The sequence below is a fragment of the Hyperolius riggenbachi genome, chromosome 1, assembly GCF_040937935.1.
Source record: "Hyperolius riggenbachi isolate aHypRig1 chromosome 1, aHypRig1.pri, whole genome shotgun sequence".
In the NCBI taxonomy this organism is placed as follows: domain Eukaryota; kingdom Metazoa; phylum Chordata; class Amphibia; order Anura; family Hyperoliidae; genus Hyperolius; species Hyperolius riggenbachi.
The window spans coordinates 222511031-222539025 of NC_090646.1; the positions used below are offsets into that span (position 1 = coordinate 222511031).

The following is a 27995-nucleotide window of genomic DNA, read 5'->3' on the forward strand; positions in this document are numbered from 1 at the left end:
TCTATAAGTAATACATTTTCTGTGTGTGGGCCGGTAAAAAAGCCTCAGGGGGCCGCATTCGGCCTGTGGGCCTTAGTTTGAGGACCACTGATTTAGAGGCTTGTAATTGTTCCAGGCCAATTTATTATTTTTTTTTATTTGTTACATTTGCTTGCTACTAAATAGTACTACTGTAATGTGTATTTATGGCCACTTGTCATTAGGGGGAGTTCTGCCAATTGAGCTCAAGAGCACTGCACTTATCTCAAATGAAATAACTCTATTGAAACTGCAAATGGGTTAAAGGATAACTCATCTATTTTTGAAGTTTGAGGATGGATACGAACCTGAAAGAATTTTATTGCTGCCAGAATCCTTCCTTCTTGAAAAGGTTCTTCTTACTGTCTTTAGTTACACTACAGGAAATTAGGTAGTCTTCCCAGTGATGTAATTCAGATATTCTATTCCTTCTTTGTTCCATTGAAAGCTAAACATAAGGTTTTGGCTGAAATCTGGTAGTAATCCCTAAAGATAACCGACTTAATAAAGAACCCAGACATTTGAGACAAGATAATTGGTAACTATTGTATAAGGGTATTGTGTCTTGAGCAAACACAAAAGTACAAATGCAGTTGTTATAGTTTCATCAACATGTCTAATTTAATTGTTTTTTTTGTTTTGCTTTCTTTTCACAGTTCGACTTCACGATAGCATATCAGAAGAAGGGTTCCATTACTTAGTCTTTGACTTGTAAGTACTGTATCTGGATATGCCCTTTTATAAAGAATAATTTTATTTAGGTTATGGTTTTGCAGCTCCATTGATTGACCTCAGAGATAAAGAACAAACAGAAACATGAAGTTATTTGTGCCAAGGTTGAGTCTACTCACATTTCCACAATGTTACTTGCTTCAACTTCTTCTTGTCAGAACCTTGGTTGGACAGGTAGACACTTGTATTGAAGCCTCACTTTAAGTATCTTTGTAGAAAGACGTCTATGAGCTTTAGGAAATGGCAGATCTATGTCAGCACTTGCCATAGATCTTGCCAACATGCCATAGAGGACATGTTGACAGGTGGCAGCTAGACTTTACGTACTCTTGAAGTTTAATTTTTTTATTAAGGACCAATCATAGCTTTGGCATTATTATCACAGGGCTGTTCTTCTTGGAGAAGCCTACTTTTGATTCAGACCTTCAGCTTTGCCTTACATAGAATATGACTATTTCTGACTTTCCCTAAAGGTCACTGTTACAATATACATATAAATGAACACAACCTAAGATTTCTTTAACTGTCTTGCAAACGACCAATGTTTTTATTAATTGTAATATGTTTTATGCACCGGTTACAGTAATTTATTTTTCCTTATAGAATATAAATTAACAAAGGCTCCAAGAGGTGAACCTTAGCACACTTGTTTAATTCAGATATAGATCTTTTCTCCAAAAGTTACTATTTGAAGTATGGTAACAGGCTGTTCTGGTTGGCATGGAAACATTTTCTGAAAAACTCTGCCTTATATAAAGGTAGAATTCCTTTCACTGTCTGCAAATTGCTATATCATCAGCTTCTATGTTTTTCTATGTTGCATCGCTAACTAGGGAAAGAATGCACAAGAAAGGGAGTTATGCAGAGTGAAAAAGATAGTAGAAAGTATGCCTGGAATGTGAGAACAGGATGCTGGTCCCGCTTTCTTCAAGGAACTTTCAGACAATTTTACTAATTGCTCCCCGCATGTAAATTTACAGTTGTCCAGGAATTTGGTACCGTAGTGGTGGTCATGTGTTGTTAATAAATGCATTAAAAAAAATATTCAAAACGGATGAAGCCGGCACCATCTAGTTGCTCTTTAGTAGTTTATTAAAAGACTGTCATCAAGTACAAATAGGTACAATATGTGACGTTTCGGAGCGTTGGAACATGCCCCTTTATCAAGCCATGACAGTCTCAATATGTCATGGAAGCATTGAGTTTACATAGTGCATCATATATACGTACTATATATACGTACATCATACATATGTACTATTTAAACTCAATGCTTCCATGACATATTGAGACTGTCATGGCTTGATAAAGGGGCATGTTCCAACGCTCCGAAACGTCACATATTGTACCTATTTGTACTTGATGACAGTCTTTTAATAAACTACTAAAGAGCAACTAGATGGTGCCGGCTTCATCCGTTTTGAAGATTTTCGCTCAGGTGGTGCTGGGCTAGCCGTGGTACATCAATTGATCATGTAGGGGTTGGTGCATCTCTACATCTACTGCTGCTTAAAAAAAAAATATTCCAATATGTGCTATCTAAAACTAAGTATACATGCTGGATTCAGCTCGATCGAGAGGAGCCCCTGGACTAAGATTAAATAAAATACATGAGTTCTACCCAATATTGCCCCCATGTGCTCCTTTTTCCACAAATGTCTTCATTTTACTTTTGTTAATTGTTTCTTTACCCTGCCTGCTACATTTTTACTACTGCCTGCTCGGCTGACACCAGCATTGGCTTTTTATTGTCTGTTGCAACTCTACTGACACCAAACCTTTCCAGTGGCTGCTCTATACCTCCTAACTTTTATGTTTTAACCTGCTGGGAGTTCTGATTCCCACGGCCGCATGTTTTTTTTTTCGCCCAATTTGTTTTTAATATCATGTAGCTAGCCTAGCGCTAGCCACATGAGTCTCCCCGTTCAGCTCCTTCCCTCCCACCCTTCTGATCGCCGCCGGCGATCACGCCCATAAGGAAATCCCATTCTGAACGGGATTTCCTTGAGGGCTTGCCCCGTCGCCATGGCGACGAACGGAGTGACGTCACAGGGACTCTCGATCCACCCCAAAGTGCAGCCTGGCGGCGATTGGCCAGGCTGCGCACGGGGTCTGCGGGTGGGGCCCTCTTTCGCGGCGGATCAGCGTCGAGCGGCGGCGAGCGGGTAGGACATGCAGCAAGCAAAGTGCTTGCTGCGTGTTTTAAAAAAAAAATATTCAAATCAGCCCAGCGGGGCCTGAGCGGTAACCTCTAGCGTCTCTGAATGAGCACAGCTCGTCCAGAACGCTAGGGAGGTTAATGCTCGATTTTATGGTTGTTATGCTCTCATTGTTGCTGATAACTGACTCAGACCTACTCAGTGTATTTAATATACCCACTACCATATTGATACCTGTGGCTGCAATCTGTTCAGAAAAGAAAAACAGCAATGTTTATCACAGTAGAAAGTTGCCTACCCCTGACTTGGCAAATCATATTGTGTGGTACAAGATATTGAATGGATCCCACTTACAGGTACTACATATATATATATATATATATATATATATATATATATATATATGTAGCACAGGTGTTCCTGGGATTATGTCATAGTGTCAAATGGCATGTTAGTGTTCCGGCCTTTTGTGCACTAAAATCTTAAGTTCAAACCACTGCATGGAGCTTGTATGTTCTCTCTGTGTTTGCATGTGGTGCTCCTATTGCCATTACATCAGAATGTTGTTTGCATTCCCACATAAACAAACTTGAGTGTGGTAGGGTCGTAAAGGTGTGAGCCCCTATCATGCTGAATACACACGGTTCGTTCCGGCATCGAATGCGCTGCTCGATTCCCGACGAATCGATTATTACCGAACATTTACGAGCGCATTTCGATGATTTTTAGGTCGATGGCCATGTAAAGTATGGCAAATCGACCAAACGATCCATCGAAACGCGAATCGGACATGTCGGAAATAAGCAAATCGACGGGAATCGAGTGCAGGAACGAACCGTGTGTATCCAGCATTAGAGAGATAGTGATTGGTCTATATAATGTGTCAGCATTATAAAGATGCTTATTAGTAAGTCAGGTTTGCACAGTGACCTGTTAACATAATCCATAATATTATATCTTTGGAGCTCTTCTCTCACTTCTTCTTAGCCAGCACTTGTACTTATGATTATAAAGACATCTATCAGTACTTTTAAGATGTGCATTTAAGCAAGTAAATGGTGGATCTTTAGCAGTAATTATTTTGTTCCTCTTTTTAGGCTGGGTTCACAGTGGTCAGTTGCATAACACTGTAAACTGCAATGGAGACATAATTGTATGGGCAGTGAGTTGACATGCAGAATTTTTCTACAACGCAACTGACCATTATGTACAGAGCCTAAAGGTGGACACACACGATACAATTTTATATAAATGTCTTTTTAATTCAAGAATAGCAATCAATGTCAATGACGGATTGTAACAATTCAAAAATCTGATCAATGTACCACATACATATGTTAAATTTTTTCCCAATCAGGAATAAAATAATTGAAAGCTCAATTTATCGATCGAAAACATAGAAAAGCTCTCGATTTTTTGGGACAACTGATCGAAATTATCGAATTGGTAAAAAAATTTGATCTTTTAATTGTATGATGTTTGGCCACCTTTACTGTCTACTGTTGCTTCTTATTAACTGATAACAGACAGCTATCAGAGCCAGTTCTCTCATGCGCAGAGATTACAGGGGCAACATGTTTGTACTGTGTGTTTACACTTACAGCATGCAGTCAAGAGAAGGAGGATAAGCGAGAGGAGAGCGAGGTGAAGAGGTCATCATTGGGGAAAAGCAGATTGTTGTGCTGTGTGAGGAGTCTGACAGTGAGCGAGGAGGCAGGAGAGCAGCAGTGTTTCATTTGACTTGCACAGCAGAAGGGAGGAGTTGCCACTGCTGCCTTGACTGAGGAGGAATGGAGGATGGCCAACTGGCTGAGTGTGAGCAGTTTGTATGCCACAGACTTGTAGCCAGCCAGTGTGTTATTGTGTTGAGCTGCAGCATGTAATGTCTCAAGTTGTTGCATATGCACCCTTGTTGACTGAGAACATTAAATGAATCAGAGTAAATTGTCGGGTGTTGTGCGATCATTCCAAATCGGGAGAGGGGGGGGCGCATCCTCTTAAGTTTGCCTCAGGCAGCAAGAAGTCCAGAACCAGCCCTGACAACTATCAACATAAATGGGCATGCAGTCCACATCTCAGCTTTCTTAGGAACAGCGTATCTGCGTGATATTTTGAGAAAGCCCTTTACAACATTTGATAGCAGCCCCTTTTTTCACTGCAATAGGTTCATCATGTACCAAGAAACTAACACTAGAGAATCCTGGGCAATAAATCAACATATTCAAATGTTATATTTCAGCTTACCATCTAATTCCTACAGCGCAGAAAATATTTAATGCATCCTTAATTTTACTTCTGAATCAAAAAATTACATTGTGAACTTCTTTAGGTAATGAAAACCTGTTTATTTAATTTATTGTGCAAGTCGGGCATAATCATTTTTATTTGTCTTTTTGGTATGCTATAAGTTGTAAAACATATCTGTGGCTTCAGCGCTGGTACTTTTGTGCCTCATCAAAGTCAGTGGCAACAGTGTGCAAATGAGGCCTAAATGTGACGAGAGCCCCATCATAGTCTTAAGCATTGTTCATCTCATTAATTCATTGCTTATGAACAAGCCGCCCGCAGTGCTTATTCTAATAATGCATGACAGTGCCGTATTGCTGCCATTCCACCCCCACACAACTGTTTCTGACTTAATCGTTGCTTTTAGTAGCTGTGGGAATTAACTATGTCATAGTGAGGTATCTTCTGAAAGCTTCCTACACTGAGATAAGGGGACCTTTAATTATGAATAAATAAACTCTACCAATAGCCTCTGACTGCTATGGAATTAGTGTCAGCGATAATTGTTTTGTGCTGCAAATGAAGACATTTGCTTTAGTTAAGTGTTCCCCAACTGCTGCTGCTTAACTTCCATGTACATATCCATGAATATTTAGTACCTAACCATTTATTAAAATATTATACATTCCCTTTCTAAACACGTACCTTTTTTTCATCCTACAATGTCACTGTCTTGGATGAGTATTATGTAACTAAAATATTTTGTTTTTAAAACTATTATAGTAGTAGCTTAAAGTGAAGCAGTTTAAAACTTCCTGCAGTGCTCACTTTGAAGATGTCACAAGCCATGTGGTACGACCACCATTGTTTGTGTCACTAGACACACAGATTTCGTATGTATTGCAATTATTGCAGAGAAGTTCATGTGACCCAAAAAAATCCTCTAGAAAGCATAGAGCTGGCAATAGAGTGAGTGCTCCTGAGCTGGTGAACAGCTCTCACGCCTCTCCAGCTCCTCCCTGTGCTGGTTAGAGATGAACTCTTTGTCTTCAGCACTGTAACTCAGCATTCTTATCATTATGAGATTCTACTAAAGAATCCACAGATTGTTAATATTTCACTAGTACGGGGAACAGGAGTACATTTGGCTGTAGTTTTTAATTCTGTTATTATTTGCCCTTTTACCTGTAAAAATAATATTTTATATATTTTTTTTTACTCACTGGTCCATTGAAATTGAGTATTTTAAAAAACTGTGAGATATAAGCACTGAAGAGTCCTGTTTCTTGCCCCGGTGACTTCAGCCTTATAACCAGTTTTACCAGTCAAATCATCCAAGCTTTGACTCTAAATTAAAAAAAGAAAAAGTTTTTCCTGAGTTCTGTTTCAAGAGATGTTTTTACATCTTTATGCGGGAATACGCGAGAATGCTTCTGGCAATCTTGCAAGAATTTCCTTAAACTTCAGGAACTGAGAATTTTCAATTCAACACTTTTTCCAATTCATTGAAGTCAATGGCACCAACTTTAGTGGTTAATAAACCATGCATTCTATAAACACCACATTTGCTAGGTATGTTAAGGAAAACAGTGGAAAAATTCAAAAAGACCTTGTGAATTTTTTTAGAAAATGTTAAAAAGACACTGTAACATCAAAAAGATTCCCTGGGGGGTACTCACCTCGGGTGGGGGAAGCCTCAGGATTCTAATGAGGCTTCCCACGCTGTCCTCTGTCCCACGGGGGTCTCGCTGCAGCCCTCCGAACAGCCGCCGACAGACCCGACTGTTGATTCAATATTTACCTTTCTAGGCTCCAGGGGGGGGGGGGGGGGTCTGTGGCTGCTTTCGGCTCCGAAGTAGACGGAAATACCCGATCTCATCTCAGTCGGGTCCGCTCTACTGCGCAGGCGCAGGAGACTTACGCCTGCGCAGTAGTGCGGACCCGACGGCGATCGGGTATTTCCACCTAATTCAGAGCCGACAGCCGCCAGAGCGCCTGCGCAGGAGACAGGAAGGTAAATATTTACGTTGCCGCTGTACAGAGGGCTGTAGCGAGACCCCCGAGGGACGGAGGACGGCATGGGAAGCCTCATTAGGATCCTGAGGCTTCCCCCTCCCGAGGTGAGTACCCCCCCAGGGGACATTTTGATGTTACAGATTCTCTTTAAAGCTACAGTAGGAAAAATGTTTTTAAAGGAAACCTGTAATGACTAAAAAAAAAAAAAAAAAAAAGAGTTTCACTTACCTGGGGCTTCTGCCAGCCCCTTGCAGCCTCCCTGTGCCATCTGAATGATCCTCTGGTCCTCCACCGCAGCAAGGTTTAGTTGAGCTATACCAGCCTTCATGGTCCATGATATGGGAGGGTGGGGGCTCTGGAAGAGAGGGGCAACAAAGCCTCCCCCTCTCCCCCAAAGCCCTTTTCCAATCCATGGACAAGGGGCTCATCCCTATCTGCGGTGCCCGGGAGGAGGGCTATACCTAAGCATAGCATGCCCCTGCAAACCATCTTTAAATGTGGCCACTGAACATAGTAGCTATATGCCTGAGCATTGCTACTATGTGCAGTGTGATGGGGAGCACAGTTTTGTGCCATGGAAACTGTCCTTCAGCACCATGGCACTACAGGTCCTTCTCAAAAAATTAGCATATTGTGATAAAGTTCATTATTTTCTGTAATGTACTGATAAACATTAGACTTTCATATATTTTAGATTCATTACACACAACTGAAGTAGTTCAAGCCCTTTATTGTTTTAATATTGATGATTTTGGCATGCAGCTCATGAAAACCCACAATTCCTATCTCAAAAAATTAGCATATTTCATCCGACCAATAAAAGAAAAGTGTTTTTAAAACAAAAAAAAGTCAACCTTCAAATAATTATGTTCAGTTATGCACTCAATACTTGGTCGGGAATCCTTTTGCAGAAATGACTGCTTCAATGCGGCGTGGCATGGAGGCAATCAGCCTGTAGCACTGCTCAGGTGTTATGGAGGACCAGGATGCTTCGATAGCAGCCTTAAGCTCATCCAGAGTTTTGGGTCTTGCGTCTCTCAACTTCCTCTTCACAATATCCCACAGATTCTCTATGGGGTTCAGGTCAGGAGAGTTGGCAGGCCAATTGAGCACAGTAATACCATGGTCAATAAACCATTTACCAGTGGTTTTGGCTCTGTGAGCTGGTGCCAGGTCGTGCTGAAAAATGAAATCTTCATCTCCATAAAGCTTTCCAGCAGATGGAAGCATGAAGTGCTCCAAAATCTCCTGATAGGCTGCATTGATTTTGCCCGTGATAAAACACAGTGGACCAACACCAGCAGCTGACATGGCACCCCAGACCATCACTGACTGTGGGTACTTGACACTGGACTTCAGGCATTTTTGGCATTTCCCTCTCCCCAGTCTTCCTCCAGACTCTGGCACCTTGATTTCCGAATGACATGCAAAAGTTGCTTTCATCCGAAAAAAGTACTTTGGACCACTGAGCAACAGTCCAGTGCTGCTTCTCTGTAGCCCAGGTCAGGCGCTTCTGCCGCTGTTTCTGGTTCAAAAGTGGCTTGTCCTGGGGAATGCGGCACCTGTAGTCCATTTTCTGCACACGCCTGTACACGGTGGCTCTGGATGTTTCTACTCCAGAATCAGTCCACTGCTTCCGCAGGTCCCCCAAGGTCTGGAATCGGTCCTTCTCCACAATCTTCGTCAGGGTCCGGTCACCTCTTCTCATTGTGCAGCGTTTTCTGCCACACTTTTTCCTTGATACAGCACTCTGGGAATAGCCTATTCGTTCAGAAATTTCTTTCTGTGTCTTACCCTCTTGCTTGAGGGTGTCAATGATGGCCTTCAGGACAGCAGTCAGGTCGGCAGTTTTACCCATGATTGCGGTTTTTAGTAATGAACCAGCCTGGGAGTCTTTAAAAGCCTTAGGAATCTTTTGCAGGTGTTTAGAGTTAATTCGTTGATTTAGATGATTAGGTTAATAGCTCGTTTAGAGAACCTTTTCATGATATGCTAATTTTTTGAGATAGGAATTTTGGGTTTTCATGAGCTGTATGCCAAAATCATCAATACTAATACAATAAAAGGCTTGAACTACTTCAGTTGTGTGTAATGAATCTAAAATATATGAAAGTCTTATGTTTATCAGTACATTACAGAAAATAATGAACTTTATCACAATATGCTAATTTTTTTAGAAGGACCTGTATTAACTGACTTCCCTGGGATATCTGCCACTTCCATCGCTGTCACCCACTATTCATCCCTATCTGCTGCTAAAAACACAAAACTTCCTGACACGTAACTAACATCTGCTATATGCCAGGCTCCTCTGAACACTTTTGTTTACCATTGGGAGGGGGCACCACTACACACCAGGTACATTGTATAGGGAAGGAATGGGTGACAACTAGACACCAAGAAATACTTTATGGGAGAGGGAGGACCACTAAACACCAGGAAATGTTATATGGGGAGGGAGGGGCCAGTAGACCACTAGAGAAGTGATATAGGGATGTTAAAAGTAGCTACCTGTGTTTCTACTCAAGTCAAAAATCTTCTGATCCTTGAAGGAAGAAATAAGTATATAGGTGTTTTATTCAGTTGGTTTTATATATTTAAATATATACAGTATAACTGAAACCAAGGTAATTTAGGTAAAAATGAGTACCCTGAATAAATTATTACGTTTTTCTACATGTCAATTAGGTTGCTCTTAAATTACAGATAGAGACATTTCTGTGACTACCTACATCTGCTAGCTAGGAATGAGTGAAAAAAGCTTTTTTATGTTATGCTTTATACATGTCCCTTCCTTGCTAGTTAAAATTGATTGGGAAGGGAGTGGGGAAATACGTTTCATTTTATTATGTCAACCTTGCCTGTCACACTAGTTATAATTCTGTTCAGCCTTTCTTTATTCTCATGGCATCGTATCCAACTATGAATGAGTGTCTTTGTACTGTCCATCCATTGTCTGGGGAATAGGTAGGTGACACTGTAAGCTGCAATACTCAGAAAGACAATAGGAGTTTTGTCTGTCTGGCTATACTGTATTGCAGGTCTACTGGAAAAGTTACAAACACTATGGCAGATAAAACAGTACACACATCAACTGTGTACTTAGCTGTTTCTTTGTAGGTAAACTAATTACACATTATATTCCAGCTATTTGGCCACAGTTCTATTGTGAAAAGTGCAAAGTGCCACCATCTCTGGTGTATATAAAAAAAACGAAAGTTATAATTACCTGACGTTATCCATGTGATAATCTTCCCAACACTCCGCAACCAGCCGGGTTCTGCCCCCTGCGGCAGCAGCCTTTCAGTATGTGACATATAGGAATACTTAGGCATTTCTGGGCAAGGAGGCAGAGGACAGGCAAGGACAGTTATTGGATGATGTGCCAGCAGAGCCGGGACAAGATCCTCTGGCATCTAAGGCTGAGACACTAAAGTGCCCCTGCCCCCATCGCTCCCACTCCAGCCATCACACATTGATTGTTATTAGACTAAGAGGTGCCCCAGGGCCCCCAACACCTTAATCTCTAGTTACCTGCCTTGCAGTCACTGCCATGTATCCCCTTCTCTTATTTCTCTCTGCTTCAAACACAATAAGGGAATTATAGCTGAGTGAGTTGTGCGCCCCCTCCTACACTGCGCCATGAGGCTGGAGCCTCTCTTGCCTCTGCCTCGGCCCGGCCCTGTGTGCCAGCATTAGTGTACCTCAGTGTTTTTATGCGAAGTGCACTTTACAACGCAAATTTCTTTGTCTATTTTGGCAGAACGCAAAAACTGACAGCCTCAGGAATCCTATGTTTTTAATCAGGGCTGTGGAGTCGTTACAAAAATCCACCGACTCCTCAGTTTAGGATTCCACCGACTCCTCGACTCCGACTCCTCTAATTTACATATTACAATCTTGTTGATTGAAAGTATGGAACATGAAATTTGTCTCTTAACTGCCAATGCTTAGGAATTTTAAAATACAACTGAAGTGAGAAGGATATGTAGACTGCCATATTTATTCCCTTTAGTCATAGACTAAAACTAGTCCTTGGTAAGAGTACTTGTAAAAGGTACAGACCGGAATTGTAAAAGGTACAGAGCAGAGCAAAGAACATCTACAGTATCAGGCCCTAGGCAATGTAACTGTGGGTACATGTAAGAATGATGTGCAGGTACTCTGCAGGGGAATGAGGAGATTCTTCCTCTATTACACATTCTTCATGCACAATCTGAACATGGATCAGGCCCTAGGCAATGTGACTGTGGGTACATGTAAGAGTGATGTGCAGGTACTATGCAGGAGAATGAGGCGATTTTTCCTCTATTACACATTCTTCATGCACAATCTGAACCAGGTTTATGGGTGATAGACAACACCTCTGTGTTCAATGTGCACCACATTCTCAGTGGATTCCCTGAAGCTCTGTGGGGAGTGCATATGTAGAGTATAGCACTACTGTGTAACAAAGTAAACTTGAGACAGATGAAATTAAAGTTTTATACATACCTGGGGCTTCCTCCAGCCCCCTTCAGGCTAATCAGTCCCTCGCTGTCCTCCTGCACCACTTGGTTCTTCTGCTATGAGTCCAGGTACTTGAGCCAGTCTGGTGTAGTGCGCATGCACACACTCCGCCGCCGGGAGCATGCTACACCTGCGCAGCACTATTGCGCAGGTGCAGAATGCTCCTGGCTGTGGAAGCGGCACGTGGCCGGACTGCGCTGACTGGCTGAATTACCGGGACTCATAGCAGAAGGATCCAGGTGGTGGAGGAGGACAGCGAGGGACTGATTGTCCTGAAGGGGGCTGGAGGAAGCCCCAGGTATGTATACCACTTTTCTTTTCATCTGTCTCAGGTACCCTTTAATTTGTAGTTACCAAAGCAAATTTTATGTTTCAATAATTTTTATTGAACAGTTTTTGAATTTTACAACAGCAGACTTATAACATTAAGTCCGATAACTTTGAAAGAATGATACAATTACATACTTTCGGTACATACAAGGTACAAACAGTATTTCTTGTCTTCAAGATAACAAAGTCAATATACATACATATGTCTGTGTTGGTTTATAATCCTATAACCATGTTTGTATGTAGTCCAGAACACCGATATGTTAAGTATATACTTATACCACGATGGGTTCAGCTCGACCTGGGAAATGGGGGAATAGGACCACCCTACAGAGATCCCAGGGAACCGAAACCATTTTCTTATCAACTTATTGTCCTGATTAAGTTTAAGTTGTCCCCACTAGGCAACCGACCGGCAATCACCTAGATAGGGCTTCATCCTAAATGTTATCTATTTAGGGAGGACAGGTGAACTAGGCTACCCATATTCTATTTCTATATAGAAATCTAGTGTGTGTCAGTTGGTTAGCCATCTGCATGAGGTATTTTTATATTTTTATCTTATTTTTATCCTATATATGTCTAAATAAAGCACTAAGTCTTAAAAACTTTTATTGTGTTTATATAGAAACCAGAACTAGAAAGAACCAGATTATTATCTCTTGTAAAATATGAGAGGACGAAATAGAAGAGAGAAAGAAAAGGAGAAGAAAAAAGAGATAGAAGCAAAGTTATATATCAAGTAGTAATCTTATCAGCGTACATACATACAATATAATATAATATTATTCAGAATCAAACATCAAAAATTTCAGTCTCTGGGTAGAGTATAGGCCATGCTTGTATTTTATTTGTAAAAGTTTCCAGAGTCCCTGTATTCATGGCCCATCTCTTTTCTGCCGATAAATTGAGGTTAACCCTGTTTTTGATCTCTACAATAGTAGGCACATATTTGGTTTTCCAATTATCTGCTAATAACGCTCTAGTGGTCACAAAAATATGATCGTACAATATACGCTCTCTTGGTGGAAGATCAGCAATATTTAAATGCAGTAAAGCCATTTTTGATGGAATGTGGGATAGTTTCACAGGTAGTTTTTTCAATAGCCTATCTATATCTTCCCACATTTCTTGTAGTTTGGGACATTCCCAGAAAATATACTCAAGAGTGCCCTCTCTCCCACATTCTCTCCAACATAGAGGGGAAGCACCGGAGTCAAACTTGGAAATCTTGCTAGGAGTCATATACCATCTTCATATTATTTTTAGAAGATTCTCATGGTGTGAGATACAATGGGAGGATTTTTTAAGTGATCTCATACTTCTCTCCCAATCCTCCTGCTCTATATCTTCTTTGAGGTATTCTTGCCATTTTTTAAGTTGCCATTGCGGGGAGTCTCCTTTGGATGTTAAAAGGGTTCTATAAAGTAAGGCCGTGCCTTTCATGTGATATTGATCTGGGTTTAACAGTTTTACTATTAGGGGAGGGAGCTGTATAGATGTAGGAAAATGTGTTTTGAAAAATTTTTTAATCTTTATATATTTGGGTTCATCAGATTGGGGTATATCAAATTCTATCATAATATCACTGAAACTTTTCATTTTTGAGTCTTGGAGTAGCCTATCCACTGATGTAATTCCTTTGTCTATCCAATTATCAATAGAAATTTTTTTGATCACATTATGGATATTATGAAATGGAATAGAAAGTTGTTTAGTGGATAAAGGATGTTTGGAGCAACGTTTGACGAAATCTTTCCATACCTTTATTGTGTTAGCTGTTATTGGGTTGGCAATTTTTGATGTGGATTTCCATAACAGTTTGGTTTCTAGCAAACCTTTGTAAGGGCTCTTTCACATCAGAGCTTGCGTTGAACGCTCAAAGCATACGTTTTGTTGTATGCGTTTTAATGCGTTTTGCACTGCAGTGCACTGCAGTGAGTGTGCGTTTTTAATCCGTTTTCAATGCGTTACAGGACATAGGAAAACGCAGGTAATTTTTTTTTCTTTTAGTTTTCAACTTTCTACATTGTTCCTCTGTTGCATTCTGGGACTGATTGCCTGCGTTAACGGATTAAAAACGCGCATAGTGTGCGTTTTACATTGACTAACATTGTAACGCATAAAGCTAGCGTTGGCCGAAAAACTGCGCCTGGGTGCAGTGTAACGCAACGCACAAAAAGGCTGCGTTATATGTGAAAGCTAAAATGAAAGTCTATGGACTTTCATTTCACCTTGGGTAACGCAAACTTTATCCTTTGCGTTGAAACGCAGAAAATCTGCCCTAATGTGAAAGAGCCCTAAGAACTATTGGGATTATGTGTTTGTTCCAATGCTATCCATTGTTTGTTGGATTCGACCCATATTTCCCTGGATTGTTCCAGGATAGTAGCTCTATAATATAAACCTATATCAGGTACTCCAAGACCCAAATCTGTAGAATGTAGTGTAAGTATATCATATGAGAATCTAGGTGACTTGTTACATAAAACAAATTTATTAATTAGTTTTTGGATTGGGGTAAAAAACTTTTGAGGGACTTTAATAGGGAGGTTTCTAAATAGGTATAGGAGCTTGGGGAGGATCATCATCTTTATCGCTGCCACTCTTCCCAACCATGAGAACTCTAGTTTTGATAGTAAATCCAATTGGGTCTTAAGGCCGTATATCCATGGTTCATAGTTTGTTTTATAAATTTGTGATATAGTGGGGGTAATATATATACCTAAGTATTTAAAGGATTTATCATTCCACGTATATTGGGTTGTTTTTTTAAGGGATAATATTGTGTTGGGGTCCATATTACAGGGGAGAATCACAGTTTTGTTTTTATTTAATTTGTAATAGGAAATTTTTGAGAAAAGGCTCAATTCTGAGTCTAGATAAGTAAGTGATGTTTTAGGATCTTGTAAATATAATAATATATCGTCTGCGTATAGACCTATTTTTGTTTCCTGATCTCCAAATTTGACTCCTTGTATGAACTTGTTGTTCCTAATTTTTTGAGCTAATGGCTCCAATGTCAAGATGAAAATTGATGGAGAGAGAGGGCATCCCTGTCGAGTACCGTTCGTTATATTGAATGGGTCAGAGAGGGAACCTGAAGAAAGTACCCTGGCTGATGGTATAGTATATAGAGCCATTATGGCTTTGTGTAGAAAGCCTTCACAACCGAATTTATGCAGTACCTTTGATAAGTAGGACCAATTAACTCTATCAAAGGCCTTCTCTGCGTCTAAAGAGACTAACAGAGAAGGCCCTTTGCTACTTTCCAGCTCATGTAGTACTGCTAAAAGTTTTCTGGTGGCATCACTAGTCATTCTGTTTCTAACAAAGCCTACCTGATCTAGGTGTATTAATTTTGGGATTAAGGGATCTATCCTATTAGCTATCATTTTGGCGTATATTTTTAAGTCTACATTTAAAAGAGAAATGGGCCTGTAACTACTTGGGTCACTTAGATCTTTGTCTTCTTTGGGGATTAGTGAGATTATGGCTTCTAGTGACTCTCTGGGGAAACTACCTGATTTAGCAACCTCATTATATAGTTCTGCTAAGGGGGCTTTTAATAAATGTATGTGTTTTATATAATATTCTCCTAAAAATCCATCTATGCCTGGGGACTTGTTTCTTTTGAGGGATTTTATTGCCCTTTCAACCTCATTGATATGGAAAGGAATATTAATTTGTTTTTTCTCAAATTCGTCCAATGAGGGAAGGTCTACACTACTTAAATAATTCTCAATTTCTGTTTGGGTAGGTTGGTGTGTTCCTAAGTCTGTTTTTAGGTTATACAGGGATTCGTAGTAAGTTGCTAAGGCGTCTACAATTTCTTTTGGGTGGTGTACCATTACATTGTTCTTTGGGTGTTTTATCCTTAAAATTCTATGTGCTATCCTTCTTCCTTTAATTTTTCTAGCCATTAACTTGCCTGCCTTATCTCTGTCTGAGTACCAATTTTCCTTCATGATACACTGCCATTTATCATACTGACAGTATAGCATGTCACTGAGTTCTTTCCTTTTTTCCTCTACTTTGGGTATTAGGGATATTTCTTTTTTATCATATATCGCTTTTTCCATAGTTTTAATATCCTTCAGAATATTTTCATACTTTTCCTTCCGTTTCTTTTTCTCTATGGAACCCTGTTGTATGAACACCCCTCTTATGAAGGCTTTATGCGCGTTCCACATATTAGCCTTAGATGTTTTATTGTTATTATTTAGCTTAAAATATTCCTCTATTCTTTGAGTTATTAATGGGGCTGTTCTTTCTGAATTACCAAAGCAAATTTTAACAACATATCAAATTATTTGATTTCATGAGCAAAGAGAGTGCATACATTTGAATAAATCAGCATCAATGCAGAATTATTTCCATCTCGTTGACCATCTCTATTAGGGACACGGCTACACATCAGGCTTTATTCTTACAGCATAGATGTTATTTAGTATATACAGTTGTGTTCAAAATTATTCAACCCCCACTGAAATTGAGTGTTTTGGCCAGTTTGACATTGAGTTTGATCATTTCAGTCATCTTGTTTACGATAAAATCAAAGAGGCACTTGTAAGTCAGACAAATATAACATAACATTTATAATGAAATAACCACAAATGTCTTTTCTGTGCTCACATCATTATCAGTTTTATTTAACCCCCAAGTGACATTCATTCTTAGTACTTAGTACAACATCCTTTTCCAGTTATAACCGCTTTTAAACGTGAAGCATAGCTTGACACAAGTGTCTTGCAGCAATCTACGAGTATCTTAGCACATTCTTCATGGGCAAAAGCCTCCAGTTCAGTCACATTCTTAGGCTTGCGCGCTGCAACTGCTTTCTTTAAGTCCCACCAGAGGTTCTCAATCAGATTTAAGTCTGGTGACTGCGATGGCCACTCCAAAATGTTCCAGCCTTTAATCTGTAGCCATGCTCTAGTGGACTTGGAGGTATGCTTGGGATCATTGTCCTGTTGAAAGGTCAAACGTCTCCCAAGCCTCAGGTTTGTGACGGACTGCATCACATTTTCTTCCAATATCTCCTGGTACTGAAGATAATTCATGGTACCTTGCACATCCTGAAGCTTCCCTGTACCTGCAGAAGCAAAACAGCTCCAAAGCATGATTGACCCCCCGCGATGCTTCACAGTAGGCAAGGTGTTCTTTTCTTCATAGGCCTTGTTCTTCCTCCTCCAAACATAGCGTTGATCCATGGGCCCAAACAGTTCTAATTTTGTTTCATAAGTCCGCAGAACACTACTACAAAAGTTTTGGGATAGTGTTCTGTGGACTGATGGAACAAAATTAGTCTGTGTCCTGATGAGCCGAACCATTCGGCGAAACCGTTAGACAAGGTCTGGGCAGCTTTTGGGATGTCTTCCTCTCCTAGGAATTGACCCCAATCACTGCAGCATCCCCAACAGCCGCTTATGGAGGAAACTCATGGAGGCTGATATCCGCCATACACACAGGGAAACGTAAGCCTGTAAACATATACCCTTTCATCATAATGTTGAGGCCTATCCTTATGCCTCACATTGGGACTATATGCCTTTACTCATATTGAGTCCTATTGATCCTTTGGATGCTACTGTATATCTCTGATGTGGCGCAAGGAACATCTTATATGACATGTGCTGTTTGAAATTGACTGTGGATAGTGTCAAGCACTGTTTTTGCTGCACCATTTGAACACAACACCTATAATAGTTGCCTGCTTCTGGACAGGAACTCTGGATCAGCCTTTCGCTGACGCTGTGTTACTTTGCCAGGATTTTGTGCTTTATCACTGTTCATCCACTGCTGTGCACCTCCTTGTGAATGATCGTGGAACTGTGTGCATTACTAGTTGCCTGCTTTTGGACAGGAACTTTGAATCAGCCTTTCGCTGACACTACACAACTCTGCATCCCTGCATCAAGGACTCTGGCCTTTGCACTTATTGAACCAGTCCTTTTCCGTTTAGCACCCCCATGGGTTGCTTCTTTGAATCATTTGTGCTATGTATTTTGCATGATTTCCTACAGGCTATGTTATGCTGGTATTATATATGATGAAATGTATTTGCTGCCGTGATATAACATCTTTCCCTATAGCTGCCCAGTACTCAGATCTCCAAACTGTATGACCAATGACAATTTTTAATATGTACTAATAAATAAGATACATTTTTTATTCATACAATTTTTGTGGTTATGACTCATTGAGTTCAGATTTGGGTGCAGATAGTTTTTGCTTTTTCCTCTCGATTTTCACTTTGACCCAAGTCACTCTGAGCCATAATATTATATGTGTACTACATACAATTAAGAGTGGATTGGTGTTGGATGAATCGCATACATATTTCGATTATGGCTTATAGCTTATGAAAACCCCAAAATCAAAATCTCAGAAAATTAGAATATTATATGAAATCAATAAAATAAATATTTTAAATTGAAAAATGTCGGACCTTTGAGAAATATATGTATGTATGTATAATATGTACTGAGTACTTGGTTTGGGCCCCTTTTGCATCAGTGACCGCCTCAATGCAGCGTAACATGGATGCTACCTGTAACACTGCTGGGGTGTTATGGAAGACCAGGAAGATTCTCTATGGGGTTCAGGTCAGGTGAGTTTGCTGGCCAATCAAGCACAGTAATCACATGGTCATTTAAACATGTTTTGGTACTTTTGACAGTGTTGGCAGGTGTCAAGGCCTGCTGGAAAATGAAGTCAGCATCTCCATAAAGTTGTGTTGACTCTGGACTTAATTAAGCACAGTGGTCCAACACCAGCAGATGTCATGGCTCCCCAAATCAACACAGACTGTGGAAACTTCACACTGGACTTCAAGCATCTTGGATTGTGTGCTTCTCCATTCTTCCTCCAGACTTCCAAATGAGATGCAAAATATGCTCTCATCAGAAAAGAGGACTTTGGACCACAGAGCAACAGACCAATTCTTTTTTTCTTTAGCGCAGTTAAAGAAAAGTGCATCTCACTTTTTTTGCTGATTCATGAGTGTCTTGACAAGAGGAATATGACATTTTAAAGCCCATATCCAGGATCCAACTGTGTGTAGTGGTTCTTGATGCACTAATGCTCCACACTTCAGTCCACACTAACGGTCCACACTTGTCCAGTTGCAGATCGTTTTTCTAAAAAAGAAAAAATTCTCTCCCCATTTTTTGACAAAATGTGATTTTTGCAGCATACATTTCCAGTCCGTGAAAAAGTATCCCCACCCCTGTGTGGGTGGAGAAGGTGCCGCCATGCTGGAAGGGGTAGCAGCCAGGAAGTGGGGCAGCGTGCACAGCAGTGGGGAGGGGGGTCACCCCCCTCCCTCACCTGGGTCCCCCCTTCTTCACTTACCTTCCAGCTAGTTTCATTCATCATCAATTATTTAAAATCACTTTAGCAACGAGCAGGGAACTTACTTCCACCACTCGCTGCGTCACTTCCTGCAATGCCGCCCTCTGTACTTAAATGATTGATCATGAATGAAACTAGATGGAGGGGGAGTGGGGGACCCAGGTGATGGAGGGGGGGACCCACCTCCCCGCCACTGTGCACGCTGCCCCCCTTCCTGGCTGCTACCCCTCCAGCATGGCGGCCCCCTTACCACCCACAGACAGGGCAGGGACAATCGAAAGAGGCCCATTTCTGTGTCCAAAGCTGCCTGTGTAGAGGCAGGTCCTCTTTTTGCATAGGTTTTCACTACCCTTCCGTGTATCTGGGGTCCGTGAAAATCCTGCAAATCGGTGAGTGAAGATGGCTGTTATATTTAACATTGGTATTCTTGGCTCTGGATACGTTTTTACAAGTGTCAACATGCCCTTACACCATTCCACTCTTGAGAAAGTCTACAACACTTTCAATGGCTTTTTCCTGACAATCCTCTCCAGGCTGAGGTCATCCCTGCTGCTTGTGCACCTTTTTCTTCCACGCTTTTCCCTTCCACATAACTCTCTATTAATGGGAACATCCAACTTCTTTTACAATTACCTTTTGAGGCTTTTCCTCCTTATAGAGGGTGTCAATCATGGTTTTCTACACAACTGTCAGGTCAGCTGTCTTTCCCATAATTGTGATTCCTACTGAACCAGACTGAGAAACCATTTAAAGGCCCAGGAACCCTTTGCATGTGTTTTGGATTAATTAGCTAATTAGAATTTGACACTTTATGTCTAGAATATTGAACCTTTTCACAATATTCTAATTTTTTGAGGCTTAAATGTTGCGTTTTTCATAAGCTGTAAGCCATAATCATCAACATTATAACAAAGGCTTGTAATATCTCTCTTTGCATGTAATGAGTCTATTTCATATATTAGTTTTACCTTTTAAGTTGAATTACTGAAATAAATGACCTTTTGCAAGATATTCAGATTTTCCGAACTTCATCTGTATAAAGCCAACATATGTTAATCACAGCAGAGTACATAAACTTTATTTTATCAGAAAAGGTACAATTTTCAAAGGGAGTTAAGAAAATATGCGCAATGATTTAATGCAAAACAGCCTCATGACCTGGCCAGAACTGTAGCGCCCTAAACCCCTGCCAACCGGGGGGAGGAGGAGGAGGTGAGACAGTCTAGGGGCTAAGGTGTCCCGCACCTGAGTCTACTAACATTAGTGAGCCTGTGTAAAGCTGACCCAGCTTTACCAGAAAGAAGAGTACTACCGAGATGTCTTAAAGGCTAGGTCACACAAGCCACAGCTGGCCACAGTTCCTTTGCTTGCAGTGAAAGATTGTAATACTTAATTCTGATGTCACTAAAAAATATAAAAAGCTGTTTTTTAGTGTTGTCATTCGGGCACAATGGGCCTGATCCAATTCACTTTTTCTCCAAGTTTTCTCCTAGGTGATATTTTTGCATATTATCAATCAATAAAAATGCCTTTTAAGCCACCAGCTAGCAAGAAAATTTGAGCTAAAAAGTTTTTCAAAACTAAAGATGAAAATGATCTCACAGGCCTCAATTCACGGAGTTTTATCAAACACTTTATCAAACATTTGATAAACGTTTGATAAATTACTTCATCGGTAAAATCTAATTTTGAATTCACTAAGGTGTTATATATTTATCGAATGTTTTACCAATAAAACGTTCAACAAATATATAACACCTTAGTGAGATTTTACCCATGAGGTAAATTATCAAACGTTTGATAAAGTGTTTGATAAACGTTTGATAATGCTCCGTGAATTGAGGCCTGAGGAGACATTTTAGGAGAAAACAAGTGAATTGATTCAGTCCCAATATCTCATGTGTGCCATTGGTCACATGATAACAGCTCATAAGTCAGCAAATAAATGCTGACATTAATATGATCACATTGAGTGGAAAGGTGCATCTCCCACTTAATAACTGGAGCTAAGTACCCACGGAAAGAGGAGATCGGAGGAACTCCGCCAATCTAACTTTGAAACAACTAAAATTGTTGCAGGCACGGCATGAGCAACTGGACGCGGACGATCATTTAAATGTTAGTTCAAATTAAATTATGTTTTTGCTAATGTCAATTTTTGTGTAATTTGAAGGACCGCTAGCGATGTTATCCGTCATGACGGTCTTTCAAAACGAATGATCGTCATGGTTTGTCGGCCATCTTTAACCGCTGTTTAATACATTTTCGTTAAATGACAGTTACACGATATTGCGCAGAAACTAATGCTTATCTGTCACAATGACAGAGGCTATGTTTTTGTGGGTATGGACCTTCAGCTATGTTTGGGTATGGACCTTCTCTATGGTCCCTGGGGTTGTAATTAGCAATGCAGTTCTTGCATGTAAACAATTTATTATTATTATTATTATTTAGTATTTATATAGCGCCGACATATTACGCAGCGCTTTACAGTGTATATATATATATATATATATATATATATATATATTGTCTTGTCACTAACTGTCCCTCAAAGGAGCTCACAATATAATCCCTACCATTGCCATATATCTATATTATGTAGTGTAAGTACTGTAGTCTAGGGCCAATTTCTTTTTTTAGGGGGAGGCAATTAACTTCTGTATGTTTTTGGAATGTGGGAGGAAACCGGAGTGCCCGGAGGAAACCCACGCAGACACGGAGAGAACATACAAACTCTTTACAGATAGTGCCCTGGCTGGGATTCAAACCAGGGACCCAGCGCTGCAAGGCGAGAGAGCTAACCACTACGCCACCGTGCTGCCCAACAATCTATAAGGTTGGCTGTTTTTATTCTTCATATACAGAATCCACCCCACACAACAATAGAAAGTTGCAGTAACCACTGAGCACTGGCAGTATTTTTTTTAGATCTTAGGGTTGCCTTGATCCGTGTCCCAGTTTATTCTTGTGCTTTAATGGTGTGGAAACACTTTTTTTGCGACTAGCATGTGCCTATCCTTAACAAGTCTGATATGTAGTTAGTAAGTTTGTTCCTCCTCACTGATGAGAACAGCTTGCTTTCCCATTAAAGCTTTTTTCTAGACGTCTACAATTGTTCTGAGAAACTTCCTTTTCATCTGTGTGCCTAATCACGGTACACCCTGTTACTGACAAAGAATATCTAAATTGGCAGAAACAGGCTGACTCTATTGTCTATCAACACTTATAGCAGCAGCATGCCTTTCTTTTGGGTCACACTGGCACAATAGGTCATGAAGGTATGCTGTGTGTGTAATCATTAGTATAAACTTATATTGCGTCTCCTTGGAAGCATTCATAAATGGACAGATACAAACTAAAGGAACACTAAAAATATCTCCTCAGAATTCATTTTTGCAATCTCATAGTTGCAATTAGTGATGCTCCTGTGTATAAGAACTCATGGAGAAGTATGTAATTAGTTGGGACAGTGACAGATGTGTAGGACTCTGATTCGCAGGTCATGATCATGTGCAAAAGTGAAAAAGTGATCACAGCAAATCAAAGTCTTGCAAGTCTTTATAGATGAGCATCACTAATTACAATGATAGATGACAGTTGTGCTATTTAGAAGCCTTAAAGAAAACCTGAAAATTAAAAGTCAAAATAAACATATGCAAGTCATACTTACCTCCTGTGTAGTCTACTCCTGAATCTCTTTTTCCTCTCCTGCATCCTGTTTGTCCACTGTGATCAAAGGAATTCTCCGTCCTCCATTTTGAAAATGGCCATTACACCATAACAGCTTTCTGGTCAGCACACAGTTAAACTGTAACATCGCCCACTTGAGCCATAGGGAAACATGGACACATCAGTTCTCCTCTCAGCTGTAACTGACAGCAACTGATATATAACTGACAGCAACTGATATAGTTCAGTTCTGACAAAATGTTGTCAGAACTGGAAGGGATCATTGTCAGAAGAAAATGGTGAGCTTCTGAGATGAACTTATGGCAAGGTAACTATGTAATGTTTATTTGAAGTTACCTTCTGTGTTTATTTTAAATAATTTTACTCAGTACAGGTTCCCTTTAAGGCTCTATTTTTCTTTAATACTTGCACAGTTGTGTCTCGGTTATCCGCCACTTACGGGGATTGGCTGATGCCGGAGAAGTGTGCTATTTGGTTGCCTGAGACTCAATGTTAAACATAAAAAAGCTAATACAGTTGTCAGGAACTTACCTGAGAGGTTCCGCACTGCTCCAGGTCCCTCCGAGAGTCATCTGGGATCACGTCAGGTTCTCTCGTCGCATCTCCTCTTCCTGTGCGGCGCACGCAGCCATTGGCATCCCCGGCATCCCTGCGGCCAGGAGCATGCGTACACATTTACATTTACACTCACAAAGGCGCTAGAGTGCTACCTGAGAGCTACTGTTTTGTCCCCTGTTTTATTGCCTGATGAAGCGGGCTTGGTCCTGCGAAACGCGTTGCATCTATTGGGGTACTAATAAAGTGTTTATTTATGTCAGACAAGTAGTCTAGTCTGCTTTCGGAGGTAAGTCCACCACTGCCTCCCCAGCATATTTTAAAACTTTTAATTGTTGTTTTTATTCTGCTGGCGCCTCTGTTCATCAAAGTCATTATAGTGTCCACCCTTGGTGAAAGGGGGACCCACCCCTACCTTTCTTCTATCTACGGAGAGCGACTTCTTAACCCTGAGTGAGGACAGGTCTAATCTCCTCACCTGCATTCACAGTGGTTGCCTCAGCGGTAACCCTTGTTTGTGAGTATAACCTTCTCACATTACATTATCCACTATTGTCCTGAGCATACTACACTATATTGGGCTCTCGGTGTCTTTTTCTTATCACATTTACGCATTGTGCAGGAACCTTTCGTTCTATGCACTTAGGAGAAGAATCTAGCTGGATGCTGCAGCCAATCTGGGCAGCTAGCCAGCATTATGGAGAAGAGTCTACCTGGCTGCTCCAGCTAATCAGGGCTCAGCTATCCAGCATGTTGGGGAAAGTTCTGACTGAATGTTGCAGCCAATCAGAGCTCAGGCGCTCCAGCAAACCTGTAGCCACACCTCTACCCTAGCAGTACTTAAAGAGGAACTCCAGTGAACATGTTAGTGTTGGCAGGTGATGTAGCTGCTGCATGGTTTTTGGCAGTTGGAAACAGTTGTAACAGCTATTTTCCACAATGCAACAATGTTCTCAGACAGGAAACTGCCAAAAAAAAGTATGCACTTTTCTTGTGGGAGGGGTTTCTTGTGGGAGGGGTTTCACCACACTATCAGTCATACAGTGCCCCCTGATGGTCTGTTTGTGAAAAGGAATAGATTTCTCATGTAAAAGGGGGTATCAGCTATTTATTGGGATAAAGTTAAATTTTTGGTCGGAGTTTCTCTTTAAGCCTTGCTCTCGCAGTGTTCCCTTGCCCATTGTAGAGTTAAGCTGCCTTAGTGAAGCGGTGGGTGCTATTGCTTCGTTTGGATATACTGTTATCAATCTTGCCTGTGTTTTGGACTACATTTTGATCGCTGTTCGGACTGACTTTTGCCTGATTACCGGATTACGTCTTGCCTAGCCCCTTGGTATTGCAAACCTCGGATTCTCTCTGTATGGGCCTTTGATTGTCTCTGGACCTGCCTCTGCCTAGTGTACTGATACCGTGAACTTCGAATACCCGATGCTGACTTTGACTGTTTAGACCTTGCCTTATCTCTAGTGTGGTTTGGTGGTTTAGTTGCCTACCGTTCTACAGCTCTGATACTCTGCACACACAAGGCCTGGGTGTAACCGAAGTTGGGTAGGTGTTGTCGCCTCACCTCCAGTTCAAGTGGGACGCGCCACACAGGGACTGCGGTGCTAGATTTGGGCATCAGAGCTGAACTGTAGGTGGATACTCTGCCAGACCTCACAACAGTACTACTGTATACACCATTGTAGATACATGCCATGAAATCTGTATTTAATGTTTAAAGGACCACTCCAGTGAAAAAAAGTAAGCAGTTAAAATCTAACAGAACCAACAGGTTTTGGACTAGTCCATCTCCTCATGGGGGATTCTCAGGGCTTTCCTGAATGGTAGTTTAACTGTCAAAATAGTAAGATACCATCCAGCCTCCCTACTCACTTGCACACTATTTTATCAGTTACATGAGAAGACAGACTAGTCCAAAACCTGTCAGTTCTGTAAGATTTTAACTGCCTATTTTTTCACTGGAATGGTCCTTTAAATCCAGTAACTGAAAGTATATTAACCTTGGGGGAGCTGTTAAGAACAGCAGAGCTCACAAACTGCCTAAGAAGTTGCCGCCTTTACCACTGAGTACTGCTGGTGATTTGTGCTGGTTGGTTGAGACTGCTGGTTAGATGAGTTCTGGATAACTGGGACTCTACTGTAGTAGTACATTTTCATTAGGAAACCTATAAAGTTTAAAGAGGAACTCCAGTGAAAATAATGTAATAAAAAAAAGTGTTTCATTTTTACAATAATTATGTATAAATGATTTAGTCAGTGTTTGCCCATTGTGAAATCTTTTAAATCCCTGATTTACATTCTGACATTTATTACATGGTGACATTTTTACTGCTGGCAGGTGATGTAGCTGCTGCATGCTTTTTTGTCAGTTGGAAACAGCTGTAAACAGCTATTTCCCACAATGCAACAAGGTTCACAGACAGGAAACTGCCAGGAGTACGACGGTCCTGAGAGTTTCTTGTGGGAAGGGTTTCACTACAATATCAGTCAAATAGCGCCCCCTGATGGTCTGTTTGTGAAAAGGAATAGATTTCTCATGTAAAAGGGGGTATCAGCTACTGATTGGGATAAAGTTCAATTCTTGGTCGGAGTTTCTCTTTAACATAATTATGATGTGCATAGCATTCTTGTAAAAAGTTATACTGACCTCCTCAGTGCTTTCAATATAACTCACTCTTAGAGACCCCCCATGCTGCGAGATTCTCTCGGTAGCCCTGCATCCTTGCAGCCAGGTGCATTGGCGCTCTCTGTATCTCCCATACAGAGAACACTCGGCTGCAAGGGGGCAGGGAAACCACCAGAACTTGCAGCACAGGGGGTCTCGAAGAGAAAGATATACTGAAAACACAGTGTAAGTCAGTATACCCTTTTATAAGAACGCTATGAATGCCATAAGTATTTTAGACTTTATATTCTCTTTAATTAGCAATATATAATGTTTTTTTGCTTTGTATTTGTGTATTTTTGCAATAAATATTCTTCAAATCCTGTACTCTGGTCTCCTGTATACACCTACTCCTAACCATGCCCCATCATCATCCACACATGAAGTTGTCACAAAGGAGCTGAGAGGAGGCAGCAGCCAGTCTGGCCCTGCAAACAACTCCCAACTCGTCCTTCTGCTGAGATGCAAGCAGTGCAGTTCCTGCTCAGTCTCATAATTATATTTAATCTTTTAAGCTGCAGTGCAGACCACAAAGTGGCAGTCCTTTAGCAGCATTAGGAGGAGCATGAGAGTTATTGCTGCCCTCTGGCACGGAACACCCAGTCTCCTACCTGCTCCAAAATTATGCACAATGGCATAGTCCCTACACAACTTTACTAACAGAAATTTCACACTGTATTTTATCTTATAAAAATGCTTTATGTTTAATGTATTAAGATTATAATCTTGTACATGGCTTCACTGTTGCCACTAAAATTACAATCTCTGTGCTTTTTGGTGCATCTACACGTCGCATATTCAATGCTACCTCCTCTTTCATGCTTTCCAACCTTCTGACTTGTCACTTAACGGATAGTCCACTTTTGTTATAAATTGGTATATATATTAGCTGAAATTACTCTACTTTGTAACTTTAGCAATAATGCTGCATTTGGGGTACAGACTAGCCAGAAACTCCCACCTTTCTGCATGTGTGATTAGCTGCATAGGGAAGAAACCTTTGTAAATCATTTTAAATACTTGAATTTATTAACTAGCAACAGCATTCTACTATTATGGAAATACTGTAGAATGTAAATGCCCAATTTTCTAAGGCATCTTCAGATATCTCCGAGCATCTCTATTGGGGATTCCATGAGTGATGCAGTAAATATGGAGTGGAGTTTTCAAAAATTATCTGTAAGTGTTAAAATAATTCAGTACTTGCTCAGGTCATCCTGGAGCACAGAGCAGTTGCTGAAAGGTTAGTAAATTGGCTCTTATGTGAATCCAGTCTCCTCCAGGTGCCCATATTGAGAATGCTAATTATGATGTAACCCAGGGGAATTTGACAAATGTCAACTACTCAGACAACTGCTATTTAATCAAATTCTAGTTTTCTGTATCACTTATCCCCACTGGAGATGTTTGGATGCATTTACAGCCCAATTCAAATTGCCTTCAAGCATTTTGGGATTTAGATCTGGACTTTGACTTGACCATTGCCGATTCCGACATCTCTTTCTTTTCTTTTTTTCCTTGGTGGACTTGCTGGAATATCTGGAGTCATTATTATACTCTTCAAAATTGGACTGTTGACCATCAAATCCCTACACAATTTGGGCCCTGGATACATGAAAGACTTGCTTAAACTGCATTACACTTCCCACAACCTCAGATCAGCAGGATCCATAGACTTAGTAACTCCTAGAGTGCACCTAAAAACCTTTGGAGCCAGAGCTTTCTGTCATGTT

General features: G+C 40.7%; 1 protein-coding gene across 15 annotated transcripts in view; it reads left to right on the forward strand.

Moving 5' to 3' along the window:
• CAMK2D (calcium/calmodulin dependent protein kinase II delta) overlaps nt 1–27995 on the forward strand; it is a 330923-nt gene that overhangs the window by 153622 nt on the left and 149306 nt on the right. For all 15 annotated transcript variants that reach the window (XM_068280781.1, XM_068280836.1, XM_068280817.1 and 12 more), the window contains exon 4: nt 675–729. In XM_068280781.1, coding sequence (XP_068136882.1) covers nt 675–729 — 55 coding nt within the window. The remainder of the gene's footprint in view (nt 1–674; nt 730–27995) is intronic.